This window comes from Dipteris shenzhenensis, chromosome 18 (assembly GCF_047967505.1).
Source record: "Dipteris shenzhenensis isolate YYH24624 ecotype China chromosome 18, Dip_SZ_1.0, whole genome shotgun sequence".
NCBI lineage: Eukaryota > Viridiplantae > Streptophyta > Polypodiopsida > Gleicheniales > Dipteridaceae > Dipteris > Dipteris shenzhenensis.
The window spans coordinates 8,151,762-8,176,295 of NC_141613.1; the positions used below are offsets into that span (position 1 = coordinate 8,151,762).

The following is a 24,534-nucleotide window of genomic DNA, read 5'->3' on the forward strand; positions in this document are numbered from 1 at the left end:
GTAAACTGGTACGCTCCGTTTGGGCTACTTGTTTTCAGTGTATTGGAGCTCTAGATACCGTTATAGGGGGTACTTGATGGGCCTTAAGGATTTTAAGGGTACATTCACACCGGGGGGGGGGAGTCACCCCGTTAGGACACCCCATTCACCGTTCAAGACCGAAAGATTTCCATAAAAATCCCTTAATTCAGAACCTCAGGAATTCAGCAACATGCTTGCCTCGAAAATTCAGAATTGGCCGGAGACGAGATGTTTGCAGTCCGGGAAGTTTGTGCGGTCCGTCGAGATTTCACTGTCCGCTTGCATCTCTGCACCTTTCATGACGTGTCCCATCGTCTTTCGTGGCTGTCATAGGCCGTGTCTTCCCAACAGTGGTGCTTCCGCCGTGATTATGCTTGTTGCTCTCTCGTCCCGCTCATGGACCGTCGTCGCTTTGATACCGAATGTGAAAAACCAGACTTTTCGAGAATGCAAATGTGTGCAATGCATGCCAAATTTGAATGCCAATTGGCCCTCCAATGGGGAAGAGCGCCCTCGTGAGAGTACTTGTTTCTATTTCGACCTACATGCAAGGTGAGAGAGAGATGGCGGATGAATGCAATGTGGTAGAGAGAATACTGTGTGAGATTCACAATGAAAGGGTGATACCCTTTCATTAATGTCTCTTGAGATCACTCAAGTTCCATCTTCCCATTTACACCTACCCTTATCCTATGACCCTCCACCTACCATTCAATGCACTCTAATGCACCCTTTCCCTTTCCTATTGTCTTTAGGACGTAGACACGTGTGTGCACATCTTTATTACTAAGTTTTTGCGGTACTATTTACACTGCTTGATCGATCATAAATACAAACATATAACCGCACCATCAAACTGGCGCCTAACAATAATAAGGTTCTAATGATTATCAATTAACTAAATAATCATTTCTCTTGTCATGACATCATTGGCGTAGACATTAAAACATTATTATATATCATATGCTAATGGTGTGTGTGTGTGTACATGCTGCTGAGTGTATGAGCCATTCTGCTGATTGTACTTTGTCTCATAGGCCCGTGAGGGCTCTTGAAGAGGTTAATATAACTAACTCTCTCTCTCTCTCTCTCTCTCTCTCTCGTTTGAAAGCCTTGTAAAAAGCTTGCAGAACAATTGCAAGAAGGGCACACATGTGGAATTGGGAAATTAGGAAGTTTCTATACACTATGCTTGTACAAACATTAATCCTTTATGGGTGTCGAGTGATTGTACTTTGTCTCATAGGCCTGTGAGGCCTCTTGAAGAGGTTAATATAACTAACTCTCTCTCTCTCTCTCTCTCGTTTGATAGCCTTGTAAAAAGCTTGCAGAACAATTGCAAGAAGGGCACACATGTGGAATTGGGAAATTAGGAAGTTTCTATACATTATGCTTGTACAAACATTAATCCTTTATGGGTGTCCAGCATGGGCTTCCGGTCTCCCGAGGACCTACCTCAAAAGAATACTTTACATAAGAGATTTCTCATAGGGGAATTGGGGTAAAGGTGCAAATTCTCTTAACCCATCCTAGTAGTTGAGACAAGTATGATACCTCTCGAAGGGGAGGCATCATGCCACTTCATGGCTTACCTCAACAAAGTTGAGAAGATGGATGCCAGTAGGATACCTCCTAAGGCATTGGAAGGTACAAAGAACACTGGATGGCACCGAGATGGCATGACATGGATGGAATTATGGGATATAATAGCAGCCGAATACCAGAGGATGCTACAAAAATTATGGCAAGACACAGGGGCAAATATGCAGTTCTACAAACAGGAAATCAATCCAGTGGACTGCTATGGGATGCAAAAATACCTTGGGGAAGACATGCCAATGTTTAAAAGGCATCTAATATGCAAAATGAGAACTAGCTCAGGTGGAGAAGGGAAGGTGGGTAAGACCTAAGGAATAAAGGTTAAGCAAACCTGCCTCACAGGGGAGGTGGAAAATGAGCAGCACATACTCCTCAAGTGCTGGGCCTATGCACACATCATGGAAAGATATGAAGGCAATCTGAAAATTCTATTAGAGCAGCCATCTACAAAACTCGGAAGCTATCTAAAAGAAGCTTTGGAACACCTCAACAAGATACTTGGACTAGCACACAAGCTAACTCATCGAGTTACAGCAAGTGACAAAGGGAAAGAGAAACCCAAAGACTCGGGAAAAGTAAAGAGTATAGATAATGGACTAGTTAAACACAAGGTTCACTCGCACAACGGGGGATTGAGTGGATAGCATCGCCACGTATTGTGATGGCTCCACTTCGGCCCACCTTCTCCTCGCGATTCTCCGGGCTCTAAGGCCCCTCGGACGGCCATCCCCGACTCTATCCTCTCTCCCACTCGCATAGTGTATCCTCTCTCCCCCTAGGTCTCCCACTTCGAGTGATGATAATAGCTGCAATGCAAGTCTAGAGAGATGGCCCTCTTCTAGTTGACTCACTTATTTTTGACATGGACGAGGGTCCAGTGTAGTTCACTATCTCATGGGAACCCTTGCCTTTGCCTCGCACATCGCAGACTTTTGTGTCCCCTGCCCCCCACTTGGAGCTAGACATACCTAATTGTTTTTTAGTTTATCCATCCGACTCACCATCAGACGCATCCCATCCCATGTACAATAAGTACCAAGAGATTCACTTTGATCACAAATTAGCCCCCACCTATGTCGCCCGACTCTCGACTATGCTTGCTAATCTCGAAGCTATCCATCTACTAGAGGATAAAGCCAACTCTTATCACCCGCTCATTGTATGATGCCCTCTCTCGAATTGTTCCCTCGTACCACCAGATCCACTTGCCCAGCACACATTGGATCGGTCCACTCCCTGTCTGGCCCATCGGAAGCGGAAGAAGAGAGACTTCATTCGTCAAAACTAATGCACACACTCATTATGGCATCCCCCACCAGCCTACACCAGACCTCCCCTAGCAGGCCTAGGACTATAGGAGCGATTCTGTCCTCAAAGACTCTTCTTTGACAGCTTCCATAGTTGCTTGCATGATTGTATGGAGTCATTGATAATGCGGACCATGGGGTGCACATTAGCACGTAATACAAATTTCAAATCCTTTCCTCACAAAATATTCCCATGGTCAGCATCTCCGGGCTTCTGTCACCATTCTGGTCTTCACAGCATTTAACAGCATACTGTCTGCTCACGGTTGGGAACCGATCTTGATTGCTTGATTTGCCAGGTTGTTCACTTCATTAGTGAACTGCATGTACTAAATCTCTCAAATTCTTTAGTATCCTTTGATGACTCTTGTGTTAGTCCTTCATCCGTTTTTAAGCTATTTTGTGATTTGGCCAAACGTCCCTTTTGATTTACAGTGTCCACGCCCAATGTATCTATTCTCAATTAGAAGTGGAGTCTAGTTTCTGTTTTCTCTCTTCAAGTCTATTATCTTTGAAGTGAGACATTCAAATTTTATAGACAATTGCTTGTTGTCTCTGTTAGCTACTCAACGGCTGCTTTTGGCTTGGTAGTCGTGTGTAATTCTTAGAATTACGATTGAACTACTGCTATTTCTATTTTAAGGTGGCTTTCTGTGACTCAGCCAGGAAGCTGTGCCTCGACCAGAGATGCTGGTCTGTTTATCTGCCAGGGACTATTTGGGCTAGAGAGTTCTTAACTTTTGAACACATTTTGGCAAAAATAAATTGCCTGTTATATTTTAGCAAGATAGGATTTTCATGGAAACTTTCTGTTTTGATTTTAATTCTTGCAAATGTTAGACTCGCGTGCTTGTGAATTTTTGTGGATTTTCGTTGTTTGGGGATGGTTTATGTATACATACATACATATGAATTGAAAAAGGAGGAATAAAGCTTCATAGTTAATGTTTGTTTGTTTTTTTGGTTTGTGTTCCATGTCTAAGGGCTTAAAATGGTCATTGCATTTGTGGCTTGTAATTTGTAGGTGCAATTCGCCACTCCTTACAAGATAAGTTGAGTAAAGTGATTGGCATGCCTACGTCAGGAAGAGGACGTCCCGATGAGATTCACCTCAAGCTCCGTTCAAGCACCGGTCTCTCTCTCTCTCTCTCTCTCTCTCATGTGCTGCCCCTACAACACACTATAACACTCATGTGCACACATGGCTCTTTAAATGCAATCATTACTTGCTGGTTATCATCTCTTGTTACTGTTTTTGAACGGTTCTCTGTTAAGTCTGTGCTAAGGATTTGAAGTACCAGGGATCCTCTAAGTTTGCGTCTTGGTGTTGCATGTTTTTTGGCAAAGTTGTCACTGACTTCTCTTGTGCTTTTCTTTCTGCTCCTGTTGGCGTTGCCATTGTAAATTTCTTCTAGACCTGTTCTTTTAATGTTTTGAGGGATCTGGTGGTATGATGTTGTTGAGACTAGGCATCTCCAGGGGTGGCTGGCCGACCAGCTCCCACGCAGCAAGGGGGGCCAGAGGGGGTAGGCTGGCCGACCAGCCAGGCTTTGGCCGACCAGCTGGTCGGCCCAGTTGGCTGACCGACCAGGCTGGTCGGTCTAGGCCATCTGGCCGACTCCCCCCTGGCCTTCCCTATAAAAGGGACTCCCTCCCTTCACATCCCTCACTTCTCCCTGCAGCTCCTCAAGGCCCATGTACACAGCCTGCTCCTGACCATCCCCTCAGAGCCTCCTCTCAGCTGCTCAGTTGGCTGCCCACACTCCCGCAGCAGATCTTCCCTCTTCAGGGCTCCTGCCTCCTCGCTCCAGGCCTCTACAGTTCCCTTTGTTCCAAGGTTCCTGCCTCTTCACCCAGGCTCCTTCAGCCTCCTCTTTTCTAGGCTCTTGCCTCCTCGGTTCAGGTTCCTTAAGCCTCTTCGCTTCAGGCTTCTCCTGCCTCCGTGCTCTCAGGCTGCAGCCTTCTTGTGCCCCCCTTCTGCTGTTTCAGCTTAGCCTCTTCTGCAGCCTCCTTGTGCTCCCTTTCCTCTGCTTCAGTTCAGCCTCTCTTGCAGCTCCTGTTTTCTTATCTTATTCAAGATAACTTGTATTTCAGTTGCTGCCCTGGTTTAGGGGCTGAGTTACAGCAGATCAGTTGTGGCACATTTTGTTATCTCTAGTGTTCTCTGTGTGGTTCTATAATTTCAGTTTGTTTGCATCTTCCGCTGCCATTTTTAATATGGTATCAGAGCACCAGAATACTCTCTGATCTTGGAACTCCTATATTGATGAAGTTGAAGAAGCTTGTCCTCGTCAGCAACTCTCTTTCCCACTTACTACAGAGCTCTCTTCTTCCCCCCTATATATATATATTTTTTGCTGCCTGTCGGCAGCCCTGTTCTAGACCTTGATCTTTTCACCAGCCCCGTTCTCTTTAGCCCCTGGTTGCTGTCCACTCCCTGGTTTCAGTTATGGCTGATGAAACAAAGGATTCTACTCCGGATCTTCGCGTTCCCCCTATGTCCAGTTTCTTTCAAGAGTCTGACAAGCCTGTACGTATTCCCACTCTTCCTACATTTCCAGATGCTCGGCAGTTAGATGGGACCAATTATTCTCTTTGGAAAATTCAGATGGCGTTTGTATTGGAATCTTATGATCTTGCTGAGTTTGTTGATCCCGGGATCCCTCGTCCGTCACCTGAGGAGGAGTCACATGCTTCTCTTATCTGGGATAAATTGAATGCTCGTGTACGCTCGTTCATCTTTCTCAATTGTCAACCAGGGGTTTTGAATCATATCAAGCACCTTACTTCTGCACGTGCTATTTGGGAATTTCTTGATGGCATGTATCTTCGCGTCACTCCCATGAAACGTATTTCCTTGGAAGTTCAGCTTCGTCGCCTCGATCCGGCTACTTCCCCTTCCATACGGGACCACATCAACAAAATGCAGAGCATGCATCAGGACATCCTCCATGCAGGCAAGGCTATCTCCTCCGAAGATATGGCTATTACTCTCTTATCTCATGTTATTACTGACAGTCGATATGCAGCATTCTATTCTTCTCTTATTACCTCTGGCCGCCTCAGCACCATCACTTGGGAGGAACTTGTCCCCATGATGATGGATCAAGAGGAACAGTTCATTAAAACCTCTGATGGTTCTTCTGAGGCTCTTGTGGCCCACCGTCCCAAATCTCGATCCAAGAATGCCCCGTCCTCTGCCAATAACTCATCTCCTTCAGATCCCTCCAGTGACCGTCCTGCTCCCAAAGGTAATTGCAATCACTGTGGCACTCCTGGCCATTATTGGCGCAATTGTCCCTACCGCAAACACAAACGAGCTGACGCACCTCTGGCCGCTGCGGCTGATGCCTCCCTTACCCCCACTCCTGCATTTGTTCACCTTGAGCTCTTGAATTCGGTACCCCTTCCTGCAGTAGAGTCATTGGCTTTCCATAGCTCCGATGCTCGTGAATGGATTGTTGATAGTGGGGCCTCTCGGCATATGACTCCCTCCTCCTCGCTGCTCCAGGATCTCACCCCTCATTCTTGTCGTGTCTGCATCGGCAATAAGCACTCTATTCCTGTTCATTCAGAGGGCTCTCTTGATATTATTCCTGATGGCAAAGGGGGTAAACACTCTTCTCGTGTTCTTTATGTTCCGTCTCTCGGCTTTCATCTCCTTTCGGTTCATCAGATTTGTCAAAACAATATGAAGGTTGAGTTTGAAGCGGCCTCTGTTACCATCCGCGATCGTGCTACCGGACAGCCGGTTTGGACCGGCCATTCTACTAATGATATCTACAAGCTTGTCGCCCTTCCCTCCCTTACAGGAACCTCTCTTGGCGACCTTTGGCATTATCGGTTTGGTCATCTTCCGCTGCCATTTTTAATAGATGCCATGGAAGTATTTGATGAAACGGAATATATATTGAATTTGCTGAATGATTTCAATGGCATCGACCTCTGCTGACACAGCTTTTGGTTGTACTGTGGAAATATCTTTGTTTCTGCAAAGTATGGTAATTAAATTGAAATATAAATGAGTGACCTCGCACACGTATCAATAACAAAAAATCTAAATTTGTACGATTGGATATATTCTAGTCTTACAAAGGTATATGGCTTAAGTGTGAAAGTACTTGAGAGTGGAACTGTTGAGAATGCTTTCATGAAACTAACATTATGAAGGCTAGACCAGCAAAAATATGGATTTGTACGGTTGGATATAATCTAGTCCTACAAAGGTATATAGAACAACGAAAATTCTAAATTTGTACGATTGGATATTTTCTAGTTTACAAAGGTATATATATGTGTGTGTGTGTTTGTGTATGTGTATGTATGTATGTATATGTATATGTGTATATGTATATGTATATCTGTATATACCTAGATGAATAACTGTTGAGAATGCTTTCATGAAACTAACATTCTGAAGGCTAGACCAGCAAAAATATGGATTTGTACGGTTGGATATAATCTAGTCCTACAAAGGTATATAGAACAACGAAAATTCTAAATTTGTACGATTGGATATTTTCTAGTTTACAAAGGTATATTTATGTGTGTGTGTGTTTGTGTATGTGTATGTATGTATGTATATGTATATGTGTATATGTATATGTATATCTGTATATACCTAGATGAATCCAAGAACATTCCCAAACTCATCCTCTACTAAAAACACAACATAGTGCAGTTTCAATCTCACGATAGTCACTCATAAGATTGAAAACCATAAACTCCATCATGCAGAGCAGGGACTAGCTACTATGACATCCCCACTGACGTCATCAGCGCCCAACAGTGGGTGTAGACCATGGTATTAAAATATGCTCTCACACATACAAATCCACACACCCACACATACTTGAACATCCATTTATACAAAGTCTTCGTACTGAGTTTCTGTCGGCACTCCAGAGGTGAAGGGTAGACTCAGCCATGACGAAGGCTAGCACTGAAGGAGAAGGCCAATAAAAAAGTCGTCCAAAATCTCTTCATTTAAGCTACAACTGCTTGTGAAGTCTAAACGATTTCATTTTAGTCTCTCCCAAACGAGCATCTAAATCTAGTTGATAGGGCAACGCACCATTTAAGATAGAAAGAATTATCGCAATACCAGCAGGCTGCAACTTGGACGAAACTTCACAAAGTGAAATTTGCATGTCCGCTAATACGGTAGAAGCATATATCTAGATGAATCCAAGAACATTCCCAAACTCATCCTCTACTAAAAACACAACATAGTGCAGTTTCAATCTCATGATAGTCACACACACACACACACACACACACCCACACCCACATATATATATGTATGTATAGATGCTTATGTTTGGGCACTGATGACGACGTAAGTGTTGCTTTGCTTGCTAAGTATGTCTTCCTTTTGTTTTTTAAAAAAATTTTTGTTACCTCTTTTTTCTTCTCTTTCGTTTTCTCTTTTATTTTTTGTAGGTTAGAACATCAAAATATCTAAATTTGTATGATTGGATATATTCTAGTCTTACAGAGGCGCGCACGCGCGCGCGCACACACACACACACACACATAACATTATGGTCTTCCTCAACATCTCCAGGAACTGTCCTGTTACGACTTTGTATCTATTTTGTATTTCTTTTGGGTTGAGTCCTAACAGCCCACTCTTCATATCACAAAGATGTAGGAGTTGGACGTCGACCTCTGCTGACACAGCTTTTAGTTGTATTGTGAAAATGTGTTTGTTTCTGCAAAGTATGGTAATTAAATTGAAATATAAATGAGTGACCTTGCACATGTATCAAATTATATACCTGTCTTAAGTGTGAAAGGACTTGAGAGTGCAACTGATGAGAGCGCTTTCATGAAAGTAACATTATGAAGGCTAGAACAGCAAAATTCTGGATTTGTACAGTTGGATATATTCCAGTCCTACAAAGGGGTGTGTGTGTGTGTGTATAGCATTATGGCCTTCCTCAACATCTCTTGTGTCTATTTGGTATTGCTTTTGGGTCGAGTCCTAACAGGCCACTGTTCATATTACAAGGATGTAGGAGTTTGACGATCCTTCCCGGCTTGTGGTGAGAGGTGTTGAGCTCACACTTATTTGTCTTGGAATGTGTGCACTCCACTAGACTCTATTGGAGCTAGGTGGTTGTGATTTCGTGGGACAGGTGTAAAGGATTGGGGGTCCTATATGAGTAGAGGTGCTTTCCTAAATTGATCCCTGTTTGAAAGTATAAAGACCAGGGAGAGATCGCTGAATGCTCCTCACTTCTCTCCCCCTCTCTTCACTCCCTCGCTCTTCTTATCCTGCTCACCCTGAGCAGCCCATTTTTCTTTTGACTGCAGCCTGATTTCTTTTGGAAGCCACTTGCTTCTTTTTGCTGTTTGCTGCTCTGATCCCTCTGCTGGCTTTCTTTCTTAGCCCTCCCTTGCTTTTTCTGCATTTCTTTGTTTTCTCCCACATTGTCTTGTTCTCCGTCGTTCATTTCTCCCCTGAAATTTTCCTTTTTTCTCCTTTGGGCTCTCTCTCTCTCTCTCTCTCACCAAAGAAAATGGCCTTTTAGTCCCATGCTAACCTATGCCAGAAAGGAGTATCTCCTGAAGAGCAGCTCTCTCCTCAAGTGATGCTTATTGTGCAAACTAAGAACCAGCTCTCATGGAGTTGAGGTGGAAACATCCCCATGGAATGTTGTATTAAGAGGAAAAAGTCTGCAATGTATGCTTGCTAGAAGAAATTGAGGATGAGCAGATACAATTCTTGTATGCCAGTCTTATCAGAGTCTACACACTGTTTGGGAAGCCTGGATTCTACATAAAAGGAGTCTTGAAGTACTGAAAGAGGCTCGTGGACAAGGCATACCCTTGGGATGATTGTCACCCGATTGAAGGGCTGAGTAAGGAAGCAGGACCAGTGTTTTTGTCGGCCTTTTGTAGATGGCTTCCTATTGGCAGCTATAAGGCTGTTGTTTTCTTCAAACCTGGTCCTCCAAGTGAAGGGCAGACTGCAGCGTTCCTACTCTTGCTCGGCCCCTAGCAACTTTTTGGAACCGTGAGTCACAACTGCTGCAGGTCTCTGTCCTCCGCTTTATCCTCTTAGTACAAACTCATGGTGCAATCCTTTGTCCTGCGGATCTTGTTGGGTCACTGTGGAACTTTAGTAATATCATATTCTCCCATGCCCCTGTATGTCGCTCTCCTTCCCACGACCTCCCGATTCCCCCTCGATTCCTCTATCTGGAGTATATGAGATGAGGTCCATGGTGATCCATATTGCATGGGGGAGATGCATCTATAAGTATCTTGGTGCTTGAATGAAACCATCCTCCCTCAAGTGGAGCCCCCTTCTTGTCCTCACCTCATACACCAATGGGGTGTATCAAGGTCTTCTCATATGCACGTGCTCCTTTGTCTCCACCACCTAGATATATCACGTGTGCAAAGTCTCAATTTACAGTGATGATGTGTGGCCTTAGTCTCCTGTCTAGTGTTGATGTCCAGAGTTGGCCCATGGCTATTGTACCACATATGAGATTAATCCATAGATATCCTATTGGTTTGAGTGAGTCCACCTCATACAAATGGAGAAAATGCTCCTCTAAAATGTATTTTAGTGGCGTGTGGCTGCATTGGTTTGCCATGCGGCATGCGATCCCCCTTGATTGGATATCTCTAAACACGATGGGGCATTTGAGGAATTCTTGGTTCCATTCTCGGAATAGAGTTTTAAGAGTTGCTTTGTGATCGTGAAAGGGACAACTATGCTTTGGTACAAACCTAATCCTTAGAAGCCTCCCAAATATTTGTCTTGTTTTAGAGTCCAAAATAGAGCTTAAATTGCCCTAGATGCTTTCTCACATAGCTAAGGTACAACATGTATGAGCATATAGGCCTCTCTTTGAAACTCGGTGGAATGTCTTCCAAGAAGAAGAAAATTGCAATGTTTCACCTAATACACCAAATACAGCTATCAATGAAATGTTATTCAGCCTTTATGCTACATTTAGCATCCCAAGGCTTGATACCTCTAGTGATTACTTTAAGAACCTATGTAGCATTGTAGCAAGTGTTGCCACAGCATGGTCAGAAAGATTAGTGTTTGCACATTGTAAACTCCAATCACTAGAGTGCATAGAGATCAAAGGAGGGCATAGGGCAAGGTCAACATGATAGATCTGAGAGGGGGAAGAGAAGTGGAAGGGAGAGAGAGTAAGAGAGTGACACTCTAGTGCGGGTGTGGAGATAGTGAGCCACACCACAAACTCACTTATGTTTTATTAGGATTAGGTTTACCCTATGACTGTCTTAAGACAGTCATAGGTGTCCTATCTTTAATTCTTTAATTAAGGGTTGGCAATGTGCCTTTACCCCCAACAACCTCCCACCTAAAGGCCAATGTGCCTAAAGGGGAGAAAAGAATAAAAATTACAGCAATATACAGTTACTGTATACAAGACCATAAAGTAAGAATGGTCTCATCCTAATCCCATGATGTGGCGGCAATGTGCAAACCGCTCTGTAGGCAAGCTCTTAGTGAGCAAATCTGCAGGATTATCATCAGTGTGCACTTTCACAAGCTCAAGTCGCTTGTCTTCCAGTACCTCCCTGATGAAATGATATTTCACTTCTATGTGCTTGGTCTTCTGATGAAAGACCGGATTCTTTGCCAACATGATAGCACTCTGACTATCACAATGCAAAACTGGCATATCTCCTGTAATGCCCAAATCTCCCACCAGCCGAGTAAGCCATATTGCTTCCTTGCAAGCCTCAGTGGCTGCAACATATTTGACAGTGCAACGCATTTCTGCAACCGAGACACCCATGATATAGCACCTCCTGCAAATGTGAAAATATAACCGGTAGTAGACTTTCGGTTATCTGCATTCCCTGCATAGTCTGAATCTGTAAAACCATGCACCAATGCATCCTGCCTACCATAGCATATGCACAAGTCTTTGGTACCTTTGAGATACCTCAAGACACCTTTCACTGCTTCCCAATGCCGCTTGCCTGGATTTGCCATATACCTACTGATGACTCCCACCGCAAAAGCAATATCCGGACGAGTGGCAACCATGGCATACATCAAAGATCCAACTGCAGATGCATACGGAACCTTGGCCATTTCAGCCTTATCATCATCTGATCTGGGGCTGTCCTTACTGCTGAGTTTTAAATGTGGAGGCAACGGGGTACTAATGGACTTCCCCCCCTCCATTTTAAACCTCTGCAGTACTTTGTCAATGTACTCTTTCTGTGACAGAAACAGAAGTCCCTTGGACCTGTCACGAGTAATACGCATGCCAAGAATATGATTTGCATCTCCCAAGTCTTTCATGTCAAAAGACTTATGCAGTTGTTTCTTCAAAACACTAATCTCATGCTGAGATTTACTGGCAATAAGCATGTCATCCACATATAGAATGAGTAGCATCAAACTGCCATCCTTTGCCCGTTTGGTGTACAAGCAATGATCGGTCTCACACCGATGATACCCTTGGGACTGCATGAAGGCATCAAACTTCTTGTACCATTCTCTTGGCGCCTGCTTGAGTCCATACAAGCTCCTCTTGAGCTTACACACAAGCTGCTCTTTCCCTTTAACAGCATATCCCTCTGGCTGACTCATATAGATCTCATCATGGAGATCTCCGTGAAGAAAAGCTGTCTTCACATCCATCTGACATAAATCCATGTCGTCATGAGCAACAAGAGCTAACACTGCTCTCAAAGTAGTCATCTTGACTACAGGTAAAAAGATCTCATCAAAGTCAATGCCCTTCTCCTGCTTAAATCCCTTGGCAACCAATCTGGCCTTATACCGAGGTAAAGCATTTGAATCCACTTTTACTTTGTAAACCCACTTGCATGGCAAAACCTTTCTGCCTGCAGGTAACTGCACCAAGTCCCATGTATCATTCTGAAGTAGGGAGTCCATTTCTGACTGCATGGCTTTCTCCCACTTCTTTTTCTCTGTTCTTCCCATAGCTTCCTTGAAGCTGGAAGGCTCACCACAATCTGTCAGCATGATAAAATCAGCCACGTTATTGGCTCCTGGAACAAACCTGGCAGGAGGCCGTTGTGCACGGGTGCTCCTCCTCACAAAATGTTCCGGATTAGGCTGCTGTCCAGCCTGTTCTTCATGCATGACGGGTGGCTGTACCACCATATCTGGCTGTTCTACAGCCCCATCTGTTGGCACATCCAGTGGTGCATCATTGGCAAAATTATCTGGCTGATTTTCAGCCTGTATACCCTCTTGAACAGGGTGATCTGCAGCAGGCTGCTGCTGCATATAAATGGGCATTCTTTGCTGTCCAACATCATCATAAATAACCCTCCTGTTTTCCACAGGTTGCACGGGTTCCTTGTGTACACTATCTTCTTTAAAGATGACATCATTGCTGCGTATAATCTTCCGTTTAACGGGATCCCATAACCTGTACCCCATTTCACCTTCGTCACCATATCCCATAAAGATGCATCTGATAGACTTTGGATCCAGTTTGGTGCGTAGATCTTTGCGTACATGAGCAAAGCACTCGCAGCCAAATACACGTAAGTGCTTATATGAGGGAGGCTTGCCAGACCACACCTCCTCTGGCACTTTCAACTCCAAAGCCTTATTTGGTGACCTGTTAATAATGTGAACTGCTGTTTGCACGGCTTCTGCCCAAAAGCCATGGGGTAATGCAGCATAAGACAACATACATCGAACCTTCTCCTGAATAGTTCGATTCATCCGCTCACTTGCACCATTTTGAGATGCATTATGAGGGGCTGTGAGTTCCTGTTTGATACCCTTAGCTTGGCAAAACTGCACAAAAGCATGTGACACATACTCACCCCCATTATCGGATCTGAGGCATTTCAGCCTACGACCTGTCTGATTCTCAACCTGAGCGACAAACCTTTTGAAAGCATCTAGGGCATCTCCCTTATGCTTCAAGAAATAGACCCACACCTTACGTGTGGCATCATCAATGAAAGTAATAAAATATTTCGCACCCCCTAGTGATAACTGTGGCATCTCACACAAATCAGTGTGCACTAGATCAAGTGGTGCTCTATTTTGGGGAGATCTCCTCTTATGAGGAGTCACAGAATGCTTGCCAAAAATACAATGATCACAAGTAGGCAGATCTGAAAAAGAGAGAGGCGGCAGATAACCCAAACGTGACAGTTCTTGCATTCCTTTAACAGACATGTGTCCCAACCGGCTATGCCACAATGAAACCTTTGGCAGCTCGGTTATGGCAACAACATGATTACCCACACTGGAAACATAAAGAGGGTACAAGGTATCACTCTTAAAACCCTCAGCCACTACAGTCTGGCCATCAGTAATCACCCATTTGGAATCCCCAAATGTGGTGTGGTAACCACTGTCATCTAATAAGCCAGTGCTAATCAGATTTTTCTTGATTTGCGGCACATGGCGAACACCATCAAGCATAAATGACTGTCCATCAGGAAATACTATCTGTATACTGCCAATCCCTGCAATCTGACATGCATAGTTGTTCCCAAGATGAACAACTCCATGAGTACCTGTGTAGGAAGTAAACCACTCCCTATGAGGAGTAACATGAAAAGAGGCACCTGAATCCAAGAGCCAGGTGTGCATGTCATGGCCATCAATAACCAAAGCATGTGCTATTACAGCAGAAGAGCATAAAACATCATGTATGTCACTGTCACTGTCCTCTGCTGCAACATTCACTGCATCCTTTGTTTCAGCCTTCTTGGCTTTCTGATCCCGTATGAACTTGAAGCACTTCGACTTCACATGTCCCTTCTTGCCACAATAAAAGCATTCAATGTCCTTTTTGCCACGGGACTGACTGCGGGATTTGGACTTACTAGCAGATCTCCCCTTCTGCTGAGTCCTGCCTCTGTCCTGTACCTGCAAAGCATTTGAAGACTTGCTGCCCGCATTATTCTTCCTGCTCATCTCCTCCATAAGGAGAGAGCTCTCTACATCAGCATAAATCAGAGTGGCATTTGAGTTTGACAGGGTGGTCTTGAAAGTGTCCCAACTCTCGGGGAGGGTACACAGCAAGAAAGTAGCCTTGAACTCCTCATCAAGGTTCAACCCCTGTGCAATCAGCTGTGTAAAGATGGCATTGAACTCACTCAAGTGTGAGGTCATAGCTGTACCTTCCTTCATGCGAAGATCAACCAGCTTCTTCAGCCAATAAACCTTACTGGCAGAGCTCTTTTGGGCATATAATTCTTCTAGTCTTTGCCATAGACCATAAGAGGTCTTTTCAGCCTGTACATTGAACACAAGAGTGTCTGAAATAGTGAGCATGATAGCTGCCCTCGCGGACAAATCAAGCTCTTCCCAGTCATCAGCTGCCATATCAGATGGCTTGACACCCTTTACCCTTATGGGCTTAGCAATCTTCTTTAACAGAAGTACATTCAAGCACTGTTCTGCCCATAATGCATAGTTATGTGCTCCTTCCAGTTTCTTTATGTTCAGAATTGAAGAATCACCTCCTCCTGATGCCATATCAGATGAGAAAGTACCTGACTCCCTGGAAGTAAAAAGACTGAATAAAAGTTCTGATTTCTCAGAAAAGCCTGCTCTATTCAAGAGCCAGAAGCACTCTCAATGGTGCTGTTTTTACTGTCAGTAAAATCTGCAGCAAAACAGTAAATGTCCCTGCAAATACTGTACCTTCTGACAAACTGTTCTGAGCTCAAAAAGGCATAAAAACAGTGATTTCAGACTGCTGTTGCTGCTCAACAAGTGCTTAACAGTGAACAATCATCTGACAAAACCACCAACACTGCTGTAAACACTGCTGTACTGACTGTACTGATCACTTCTCCCACCTCAGATGAGGTATTGCACTGAGTTAAATTGCAGAAACCACTTGACAAACACCCCAAAAACAGTAAATGACCCTTCAGCCTGTCACAAAACCTGCAACAGTAAATGGGATAAATCCCAAGCAATCACCCTTAAACCAAGGGGAGAAAATGCATCTGAAGATCTCTGTCGGTAACCCAAGTGCTATCAAACAAAGTCTGGGCAAAAGCCCCTTGATCTGACACCTGAATCAAGTGGAGAACACCTCAACACTGAGGTAGCATGCAATATGGAATCTCTCTGACACTTGTACCTGACAATGTGCAATGCATAGACTGCCCGTGTGTACTCAGTAACAACACAAATCACAACGTACAGACACCAAGAAGAAAATCTTTTGAGCACTGTCAACGATGGGCAGTTAGGGACCGAGTAAACTCGATGCGCCCTGACCAAGCGTGGCTCAACTGAGATTTTCAAAGTGCGTACAAAGAATGTGACCTGCAACAAATGTCACCAAATGCACTGCGGAAATAAAGCAAATGTGTGCTCCCTGGCTACACACTGCCTCAAGGCATATACTGCACACATCCAGGCAAAAGCCCTTTGAAATGGTCACCCAAAACTGAGAATTGCACTCAGTAAATGCATAGAAGCTCCTGCTGTACTTCTGTCCTCGCAGCAGTCTGCAGCACGCTTCCCCCCAAAAAAAAAGTTAAGACTTTGCAGCAAAACAAACAAGTCCTGCTGTACTTCTGGACCCTGCTGTCGACGCCAACCCAGTGTACCTGCAGATGGACTGTCATCCGTACCCTGCTGTGAAGGACTGTCGTCCGTACCCTGCTGTGAAGGACTGTCGTCCGTACAGTTGTACGGCTGTCCGTACGACTGTACGGACAGTCCGTACAGATGACGTCGAATAGCTGCGCCCGCAGCTATGGAGCTGACTGATGCAGTCTTGCGACCCGATGACGCCCTGATCTGCTGCCCTGCGCCCTCACAATGCCTCGAAAGGCCTAGCAGCTAGTAGCAGCTGCTGGCTGCTTGCTCGATGCGGTGCCTCGAGCTGCAGCTAGCAGCTCCTGTGCACAGATACCCGTGACCAGCGACCAACGCCGTGACCATGCCCACAACGTCGATCTGACCCGCGCCCGCGCTGTCGCCGTCCGTCGCCGCCTGCGCTGTCACAGTCAGTCCGTACAGTTGTACGGACGACGTATGGCCGTACGGATCTGGCCGTACGTCCGTACGGAAAGGGATAGGCAAGGAAGAGGGGGCTTGGGAGAGGAAGCTCTGATACCAGTTGAGAGGGGGAAGAGAAGTGGAAGGGAGAGAGAGTAAGAGAGTGACACTCTAGTGCGGGTGTGAAGAGATAGTGAGCCACACCACAAACTCACTTATGTTTTATTAGGATTAGGTTTACCCTATGACTGTCTTAAGACAGTCATAGGTGTCCTATGTTTAATTCTTTAATTAAGGGTTGGCAATGTGCCTTTACCCCCAACAAGATCTAGAACACTTTGAACCCTTAGTGGATTTGGAATTTGAAGGAGAGAGATCTCACATGCAGCAACATTCTTGGGTAGGAGTATTGCTATAGGCTTTGTATAGCATGAGAGGGTGATTGATGGAGGTTTATCTTTATTGAAGAGGATGTGGAGGAGGAGAGGATGGCTTATGAGGATCAAGGGGGCTAGGGGGTCACTATCTGGAGAATGATAGCACGTAGTTACTAGTCCAAGTTGTGGGCACATTATGATATCCTTTACGTTGGGAGTTGTAGCATTGCCCAATAGATACAAACATCTTGAGTCTACTTGTTTGGATCCGTGTTTAGCATTGCTTAGGAGATATAGCACATTTTGCAACATTGGTGTAGCAAAGTTCTATATAATGTGCTTTTTCTTTTTGGGGATTTAAGACGTATAACCTGCTTGGTCTAAAATATATTGTTGATTTTTAATCATGTTAAAATTAGCAGTCACTTGATCACAGATAGACAAGGAATTCCAATTTTGGTGAATGTGTATATAGTGGTGAAGAAATCTGTAATTTCTCGCTCTCTTGTAGAGCTTCTTTCAAATTATTAAACGCTTTCGGTGCTTCTTGTTGAAGAAGTTGGACAAAGATGTAGCCATTATGAGTTGGTTCTTATTTTGAGTGTGCATTTGATTACCTTTATTCTTGGGAGCGTTTGTTCTTTAGTGCCCTCTTCATGTTCTTTTGTTGGATGTGCAACCCTATTTACAAGTATAACGCAAGATATACAAGGGATCTAGAGTTGAGGATGTAATGCAATACTTGGATTGTTATAGAAAATCTAGCTGTGGTGATTTGGCTAGAATATAATGCCTGATATTGTTTATTGTTTTGCAGCCCCTCCTTTGAAGCTGATTGATTTGCCTGGCCTTGATCAACGAGTATCAGAAGACACCATTGTTAGTATTACTTGCAATCTTGCTTTGTACTATACGCATGTGTGTGTGTGTTGGGGGTGTCGGGGGTTGGGTAGGTGTGTGTGTGTGTGCTCATTTTGGGAGCTTGGCTTTCATTAAAGGATAGTCCCTCTCGCCCCCCCCCCCCCCCAAATTTCCCTTTGGTCCGTCCCTTTGTTTGAACTTCACAATTCTTCAAAGTATGGCTAGATTTAATTCTTCAAAGTATGGCTAGATTTAAAAGGTTGGTTTGTTGCATAAGCTTCTTTTCATCTTAGATGCTTCTTATACTCTTGAGCTTTCTTTGAGGTGAAAGGACAAACAATGCCATGTGAAGGTAAGGCCCACAAATATTCAATCAAATTTCTATAGCACGTCTAGTTGTTGAGAGAAAGAAAGAAAAAGAAAAAGAAAGAGAAAGATATATTAACGTCTCCCGGTGGCGACTGCTGGCTGGTGTTGTGGCAGCGCTGCTGTTGGCAGCTACTGCTGGTGGTTGAGCGGGTGAGGGAGGTTGAGGCGCAGAGGCTGAGCGGAGGGGCTAGCAGGAGAGAGAGGTTGAGGGAGGGGCTAGCGGGAGAGGCTGAGCGGAGGGGCTAGCGGGAGAGAGAGGTTGAGGGAGGGGCTAGTGGGAGAGGTTGAGCGGAGGGGTTAGCGGGAGAGAGATGTTGAGGGAGCGGCTAGCGGGAGAGGCTGAGCGGAGGGGCTAGCGGGAGAGAGAGGCTGAGGGAGGGGCTAGTGGGAGAGGTTGTGGAGGCTGAGCGGAGGGGCTAGCGGGAGAGAGAGGCTGAGGGTGGGAGGGGCTAGCGGGAGAGGCTGAGCGGAGGGGCTAGCAGGAGAGAGAGATGGAGATGGAGGAGGATGAGCAAGGGGCTAGGGGGAGAGGTTTAGCGGGGGGGGGGGAGAGAGAGAGAGAGAGAGAGAGAGAGAGAGAGAGAGAGTTTAATAAAGTCTTCGGAAGACCGATGGGTCTATGAGACTGTGAAAAACCTGATACAATGAGCTGTGGTAGTGGAGCTACTAAACAAGCATCCACACCAATGCAGAATGCAAAAAAATGCAAAATGCAGACGTCTTGCTTCTCTCACGCGCGCCAACATTATGAGATACTCAATCCAATTGATGGGGAAGGCGGCTCCCCATGGATCTGATCAGGCCATTATCCCATTGTGTTGAGTGGATGTGAGTCTTGTGCCTGAGCGTGTGGCCTAAGATTATCTTGGGGCAAATGAGTGGTTGGCGTCTAGCTCCTTTGCATTGTAAGCTAGCCCTAATGAGACTTGGCAATAGATGATGTTATATCTTGATTGAGAGGAAGCCCTTTCGGTGATGGGGAGGGTTGCCATTGGCCCTCTATGTTGGGAGTGTTCCAAAGCAAGTGCTCATTGCTATGGCAAAACAAAGCTAATTGGAAGCAATCGGCTTTGCATCTTTCGATCAATGATGCCAAATCCTTCCTTAGAATGACACATGATTGATAGGTTTTAGCCCTCGGTATGGCCTTGTAGGCTAGTAGTTTGTGTACTAGTGTCCACTTTGTGCACTACTAGTTCATCAGCAGAAAGTCAACCTTATATAAAAAATATTTGTCTCCATGGGGCTACTTCTACTTCTTCTTGCACACTTAAAGTGGTATGAGATTAGAGAGAAACAACTCCTTGCAAGAAATGATGTGCGTAGAACCACCATTGTCAAAATACGATGTGCTAGATGCGTCTGAAACTGCCATGCCAGAATGAATAGAAGGATTATACTGACATGTAGCCACAAAAGCCCAATATTCATGGGCAAACTATTGCAGAAACCCAGGTCATGATATTTTTGAATGCCGAAAGCGCATTGTATCAGAGAAGAAGAAGAAGAAGCAATCTACATCTTCTCATGAGATATCAGCCAATGCTCTAGTGATAACAATGGTATTACCATTTCTGAAATCATAGACGGCACAAGCGCTTTGCACATTTGAATTATGGCAGCTTGGTACGTTTGCTTTCATTGGATGTGGTTGTTGATCTCCCAAAGATGCATGTGTTGTCCAAACACTTGACCCATCTTCTTTCCTAATAGACGAGATTGATGGTGCAATCCGGTAAGTAGCATTTGGTTCACAGTGATGTGTGCGGACCAATGCGGACAACATCTATTGGGGGCTATTCTTACTTTGTTACCTTTGTTGTCCAAACACTTGGGAAAATGCACGAGTCTTCTTTCCTATTAGATGAGAGTGATGGTGCAATCCAGTAAATAGCATTTGGTTCACAGTGATGTGTGCGGATGAATGCAGACTACATCTATTGAGGCCAATACTTACTTTGTTACCTTTGTTGATGATTTCACCCAGCATACGCATGTTTACTTTTTTGAAGTCCATTTCAGATGTCTTTGCGTGCTTTAAGCAGCGTCTTGCCATGGTTGAGAATGAGAGCAGGACACAAGCAACTCACACTCCACATTGGCGGGGGAGGTGAGTACGTGTCTCATGAGTTGGCTGTTACTTTAGCTTCACACAGCATTATACATCAGTGTATAGCGCCATACACATCACAATAGAATGGCATTGCAGAAAGAAAGAATAGAACTTTGATGGAGATGGCACGGTGTATGATGAAAGGGAATTCTTTGCCAAATAAATTCCGGTTGAATGCTGTTGTGTATAATCTTCTTTTGTGCCAATGTGCACCATTCGATCCATGCTCTCTTGGATGGAGTGGCATGCTTGCATGAGGCCAAATGGTTCCAGACAAACTTGCACCCTAGCAACATCTTGCTTGATTTTACACCAAACGATGCAAGTCGCATTGGAATCATTGATTGGGGAATGGCACAAGACATTTCAGAGGTTCGAAGAAAGGCCCTTAAGAAAATGAAGAGGCTACAAGATGAGAGTGAGGAAGATTAGGCACAACGGATTCTCCATCGTGAGCAAGACCATGTCCAAAAAGATTGGCTTGCACTAGAGTTATGATATAAGCTTGACGATAGGGCTATTAGATGCATTTTCATTGGATACAACTCAAAAAGCTTAGATGCATTTCTTCTTTAGTGCTAGCCTTTGTTATGGCTGAGTTTGCTCTTCACCTCCGGAGTGCCGACAGAATCACTTATCTTGCATGCTTTAGCTCCTGGTATGTCTTGTAGGATAGTTTGTGCTCTAGTGTGCACAATGTGCACTATTAGTTCATTAGCATAAAGTCAACCTTAAAACTTATAATATTGCCACATGGTTTGAATGGATAGGGCTTTAGGGTTAGCCCTTAACATGATTTATAAAGACTTAACTTGTATTTCTTCTTGTACACTTGAGTGCTACTGCAAGAACACAGCTCGTTTTTCAGCTTGTGGCTGCTGTATTTCTGCACTAGCGCCTCCATACAAGCTATAAATGATCAATGCTTGGCAAGCCACTTTAGCCGTGATGTCTTTTGCCATTTGTCGTCCATTAAAGTTGCACACTAGCAGCCTGAGCTGACCTAGGGATCATCTACGAAATACCAACAAGGTGCTATGTACCATGCCATAGCAAGCAAAAGTTGAATGCTGGCCCTCAAGATCAAGACCTTGGCCAAGATTTTGTATGCGTGTCTAGGAGCTCCTGAAAATAACTAAGCTACCAATTGCACATAACATCTCCTTTATGCGACAAACATGGAACTTGGTGTGTAAGATTCATGGTTTCTTTTATTAATCACACAGATAATTCGAAAAGGATTGCAGGAACAAGCTGCCAGCTTATAAACTTCACTAGTGGCAAAACCCTAGAATCTTTTGGGATTGTAAGTTATACAAACTGGCCCTTTGCAAAGACTCAGGTGAGTGCTTTTGATTTGCGTAGAACTGGGCGCTATCTTGAGCTGTGCGAAGATTCTTTGTTGCAAATTGCAACATATCCTGCTGCATTTGCAGAAAATCAGCATCGCTTGAATCTCTATGTTTTGTAGACCAATAGTCCACGGAGCCCTAGGTTGGAATCCATACAAATGGACTCAGCTTAGTGGCTGAATGCTTTGCAATATTATACACAAACTCAGCCATGAGAAGTCTATCCATCTGATTTAAGATGTTCAGACGAACTTATACTCGGCTTGGTGTACAATTTCTTGAACACTTCTTACTAGAAGTGACTCGTAACCGAGGATCATAGTCACTGACAATCTTAGTTGGTAACCCATGGAAACTAAATGACTTCCTCACTAGCACCTGTGCCAATTGTGGAGAAGAAATTGTATTCTTTGTTGGAATAAAAACCCAGTATAGCTGCTTATGCTTGGCACTGATGACGACATAAGTGTTGCTTTGCTTGCTAAGTATGTCTTCCTTTTGTTTTTCGAAAAGTTTTGCTACCTCTTTTTACTTCTCTTTCGTTTTCTCTTTTATTTTCTGTGTAGATTTTTGGACTTTAGAACAACAAAAAATCTAAATTTGTATGATTGGATGTATTCTAGTCTTACAAAGGTATATAAACATTGCCATCTTTGTTAGTCTTTCCATCACTCCACAAATTATATCATGTCTTTGGTTGGTTGGTGATAATCCAACGGTATAGTTGATGGAGATACTTTTTCATTTCTTATTTGGATCTCTTGTGGATGTAGTAAGCCACCTTGTCTCAGGTGATTTGCTTTATTGTTTTCACTCTGGAACATACTGTTCGATATTAATCCACATCTTTGACTGATATAAATCTTGTTTGACTAAAGCCAACATCGACTGGATACCAAGGAGTCCCACACAAAAGGACTTTCTTTCTTATGTCTTGGCACCTTTGCTCATGTCTAGACTCATGAGTCATGACCTAGTTTTGACCTTGTCAATCTTATAATGGCATTTAAAACCTTGATTCCCTGATTCTATGAGCCGGGCTGTTTCATATCAGTGCATGATACATGCTCACTGGTCTTATTTTTGTGGCGTCCTGATTGCTTTTACATTTTCTGCACATGCAGACAGATGCATATACTCTCTTTCAATTTCCACTTGTCCCAGAAGATTCTTAAGCGCTATACAAAGGGCAATGCAGGACCCACCTCCTTGTTTACCTTTCTGCACATGCAGACAGATGCATATACTCTCTTTCAATTTCCACTTGTCCCAGAAGATTCTTAAGCGCTATACAAAGGGCAATGCAGGACCCACCTCCTTGTGATGGAGGGTTTTTATAATAAGACTTACTTTATGTCTCTCCATTTCTAAGTTGGCTTTTTAGAAAGCTAGTTATGGCATGGTAATTGTTTTAACCAATTGAAAAAACAAGTAAAAGCAATGGAAGACAATGTGCTTCTTTGTCTGTGGGAGGATCTAGTTGCAATCTTGAATATTGATTAATACCAGACAGTTGTACTGCTTGGTATTTACTTCTGTGATGCCTTTCTTCATTAGTAGTGTTATGAATGCTTGTAACAGTAGTAAAGTGATGAATGCTTGTTACAGTAGTGAATTTTAAGAAAGCAACACGATTAGAGCCGTCATTGGATGTCTTGTTGGGAAATAAAGTGTTGCAGCAAGATAGTGTTGAGAAAATGTCATTTTTGATGTTTCCTTCGAGCTTTTTAATTGAGTTTGTTTATTAGCTGCAAAAAAGAGCAATTTTCATCATATGCTTATCCTGCTCTTTGCAGGTCAATGAATACACTGAGCATAGTGATGCCATCTTACTGGTGGTAGTGCCTGCAGCTCAAGCCCCAGAAGTCTCTAGTTCTCGAGGTCTGAGATTGGCACATGACCTGGATCCTGAGGGTAAGCTGCATGTGATTGATATCTGTGTATTGAGTGGATAGTTCAACATCTGGAGTAGTATCTGACTAGTTTCTTATACAGGCTCCAGAACTGTTGGAGTTATCAGTAAAGTTGACCAAGCAGCCTCTGATCCAAGAAGTATAGCAGCTGTTCAAGCCCTTCTTGTGGGCCAAGGGCCATCTATCACTCTAGATGTGCCTTGGGTGGCCTTGATTGGTCAGTCGGTCTCGATTGCTGCAGCCAGTTCTGTTGGAGGTGATAATTCACTGGAGACAGCATGGAGGGCAGAAATGGAGAGCTTAAAGTCAATACTCAGTAGTGCGCCTCAATCAAAGCTAGGAAGGAATGCGTTAATGGACACACTTGCGAGACAGATTCGAAAACGGCTGAAATTGCGCCTGCCTAGTATCCTTTCAGGGTGAGTTCAATTGTTTGGTATATTTTTAGGTGACGAGCAATAATGTATATTTAGGTAACGAGCAATAATATGTATTGAAACATGTGTCTCTTGCAAGTAGGAATGTAGAAAAATAGAGCTGATTTATCATTGCAAAATCAGTATGAATTTGAACTTTTGCAATGTCAAGTATGTGTTTAGACTTGAGTAAGAACTTGGCTGGTTTGTTGCTGTTGTTAAATGAATGTA

General features: G+C 44.0%; 1 protein-coding gene across 1 annotated transcript in view; it reads left to right on the plus strand.

Annotated features, from left to right (window-relative positions):
• LOC147890759 (dynamin-2A-like) overlaps positions 1-24,534 on the plus strand; it is an 81,731-nt gene that overhangs the window by 13,522 nt on the left and 43,675 nt on the right. The window contains exons 6-9 of the mRNA XM_087389602.1: positions 3,952-4,059; positions 18,097-18,158; positions 23,771-23,888; positions 23,970-24,306. Coding sequence (XP_087245728.1) covers positions 3,952-4,059; positions 18,097-18,158; positions 23,771-23,888; positions 23,970-24,306 — 625 coding nt within the window. The remainder of the gene's footprint in view (positions 1-3,951; positions 4,060-18,096; positions 18,159-23,770; positions 23,889-23,969; positions 24,307-24,534) is intronic.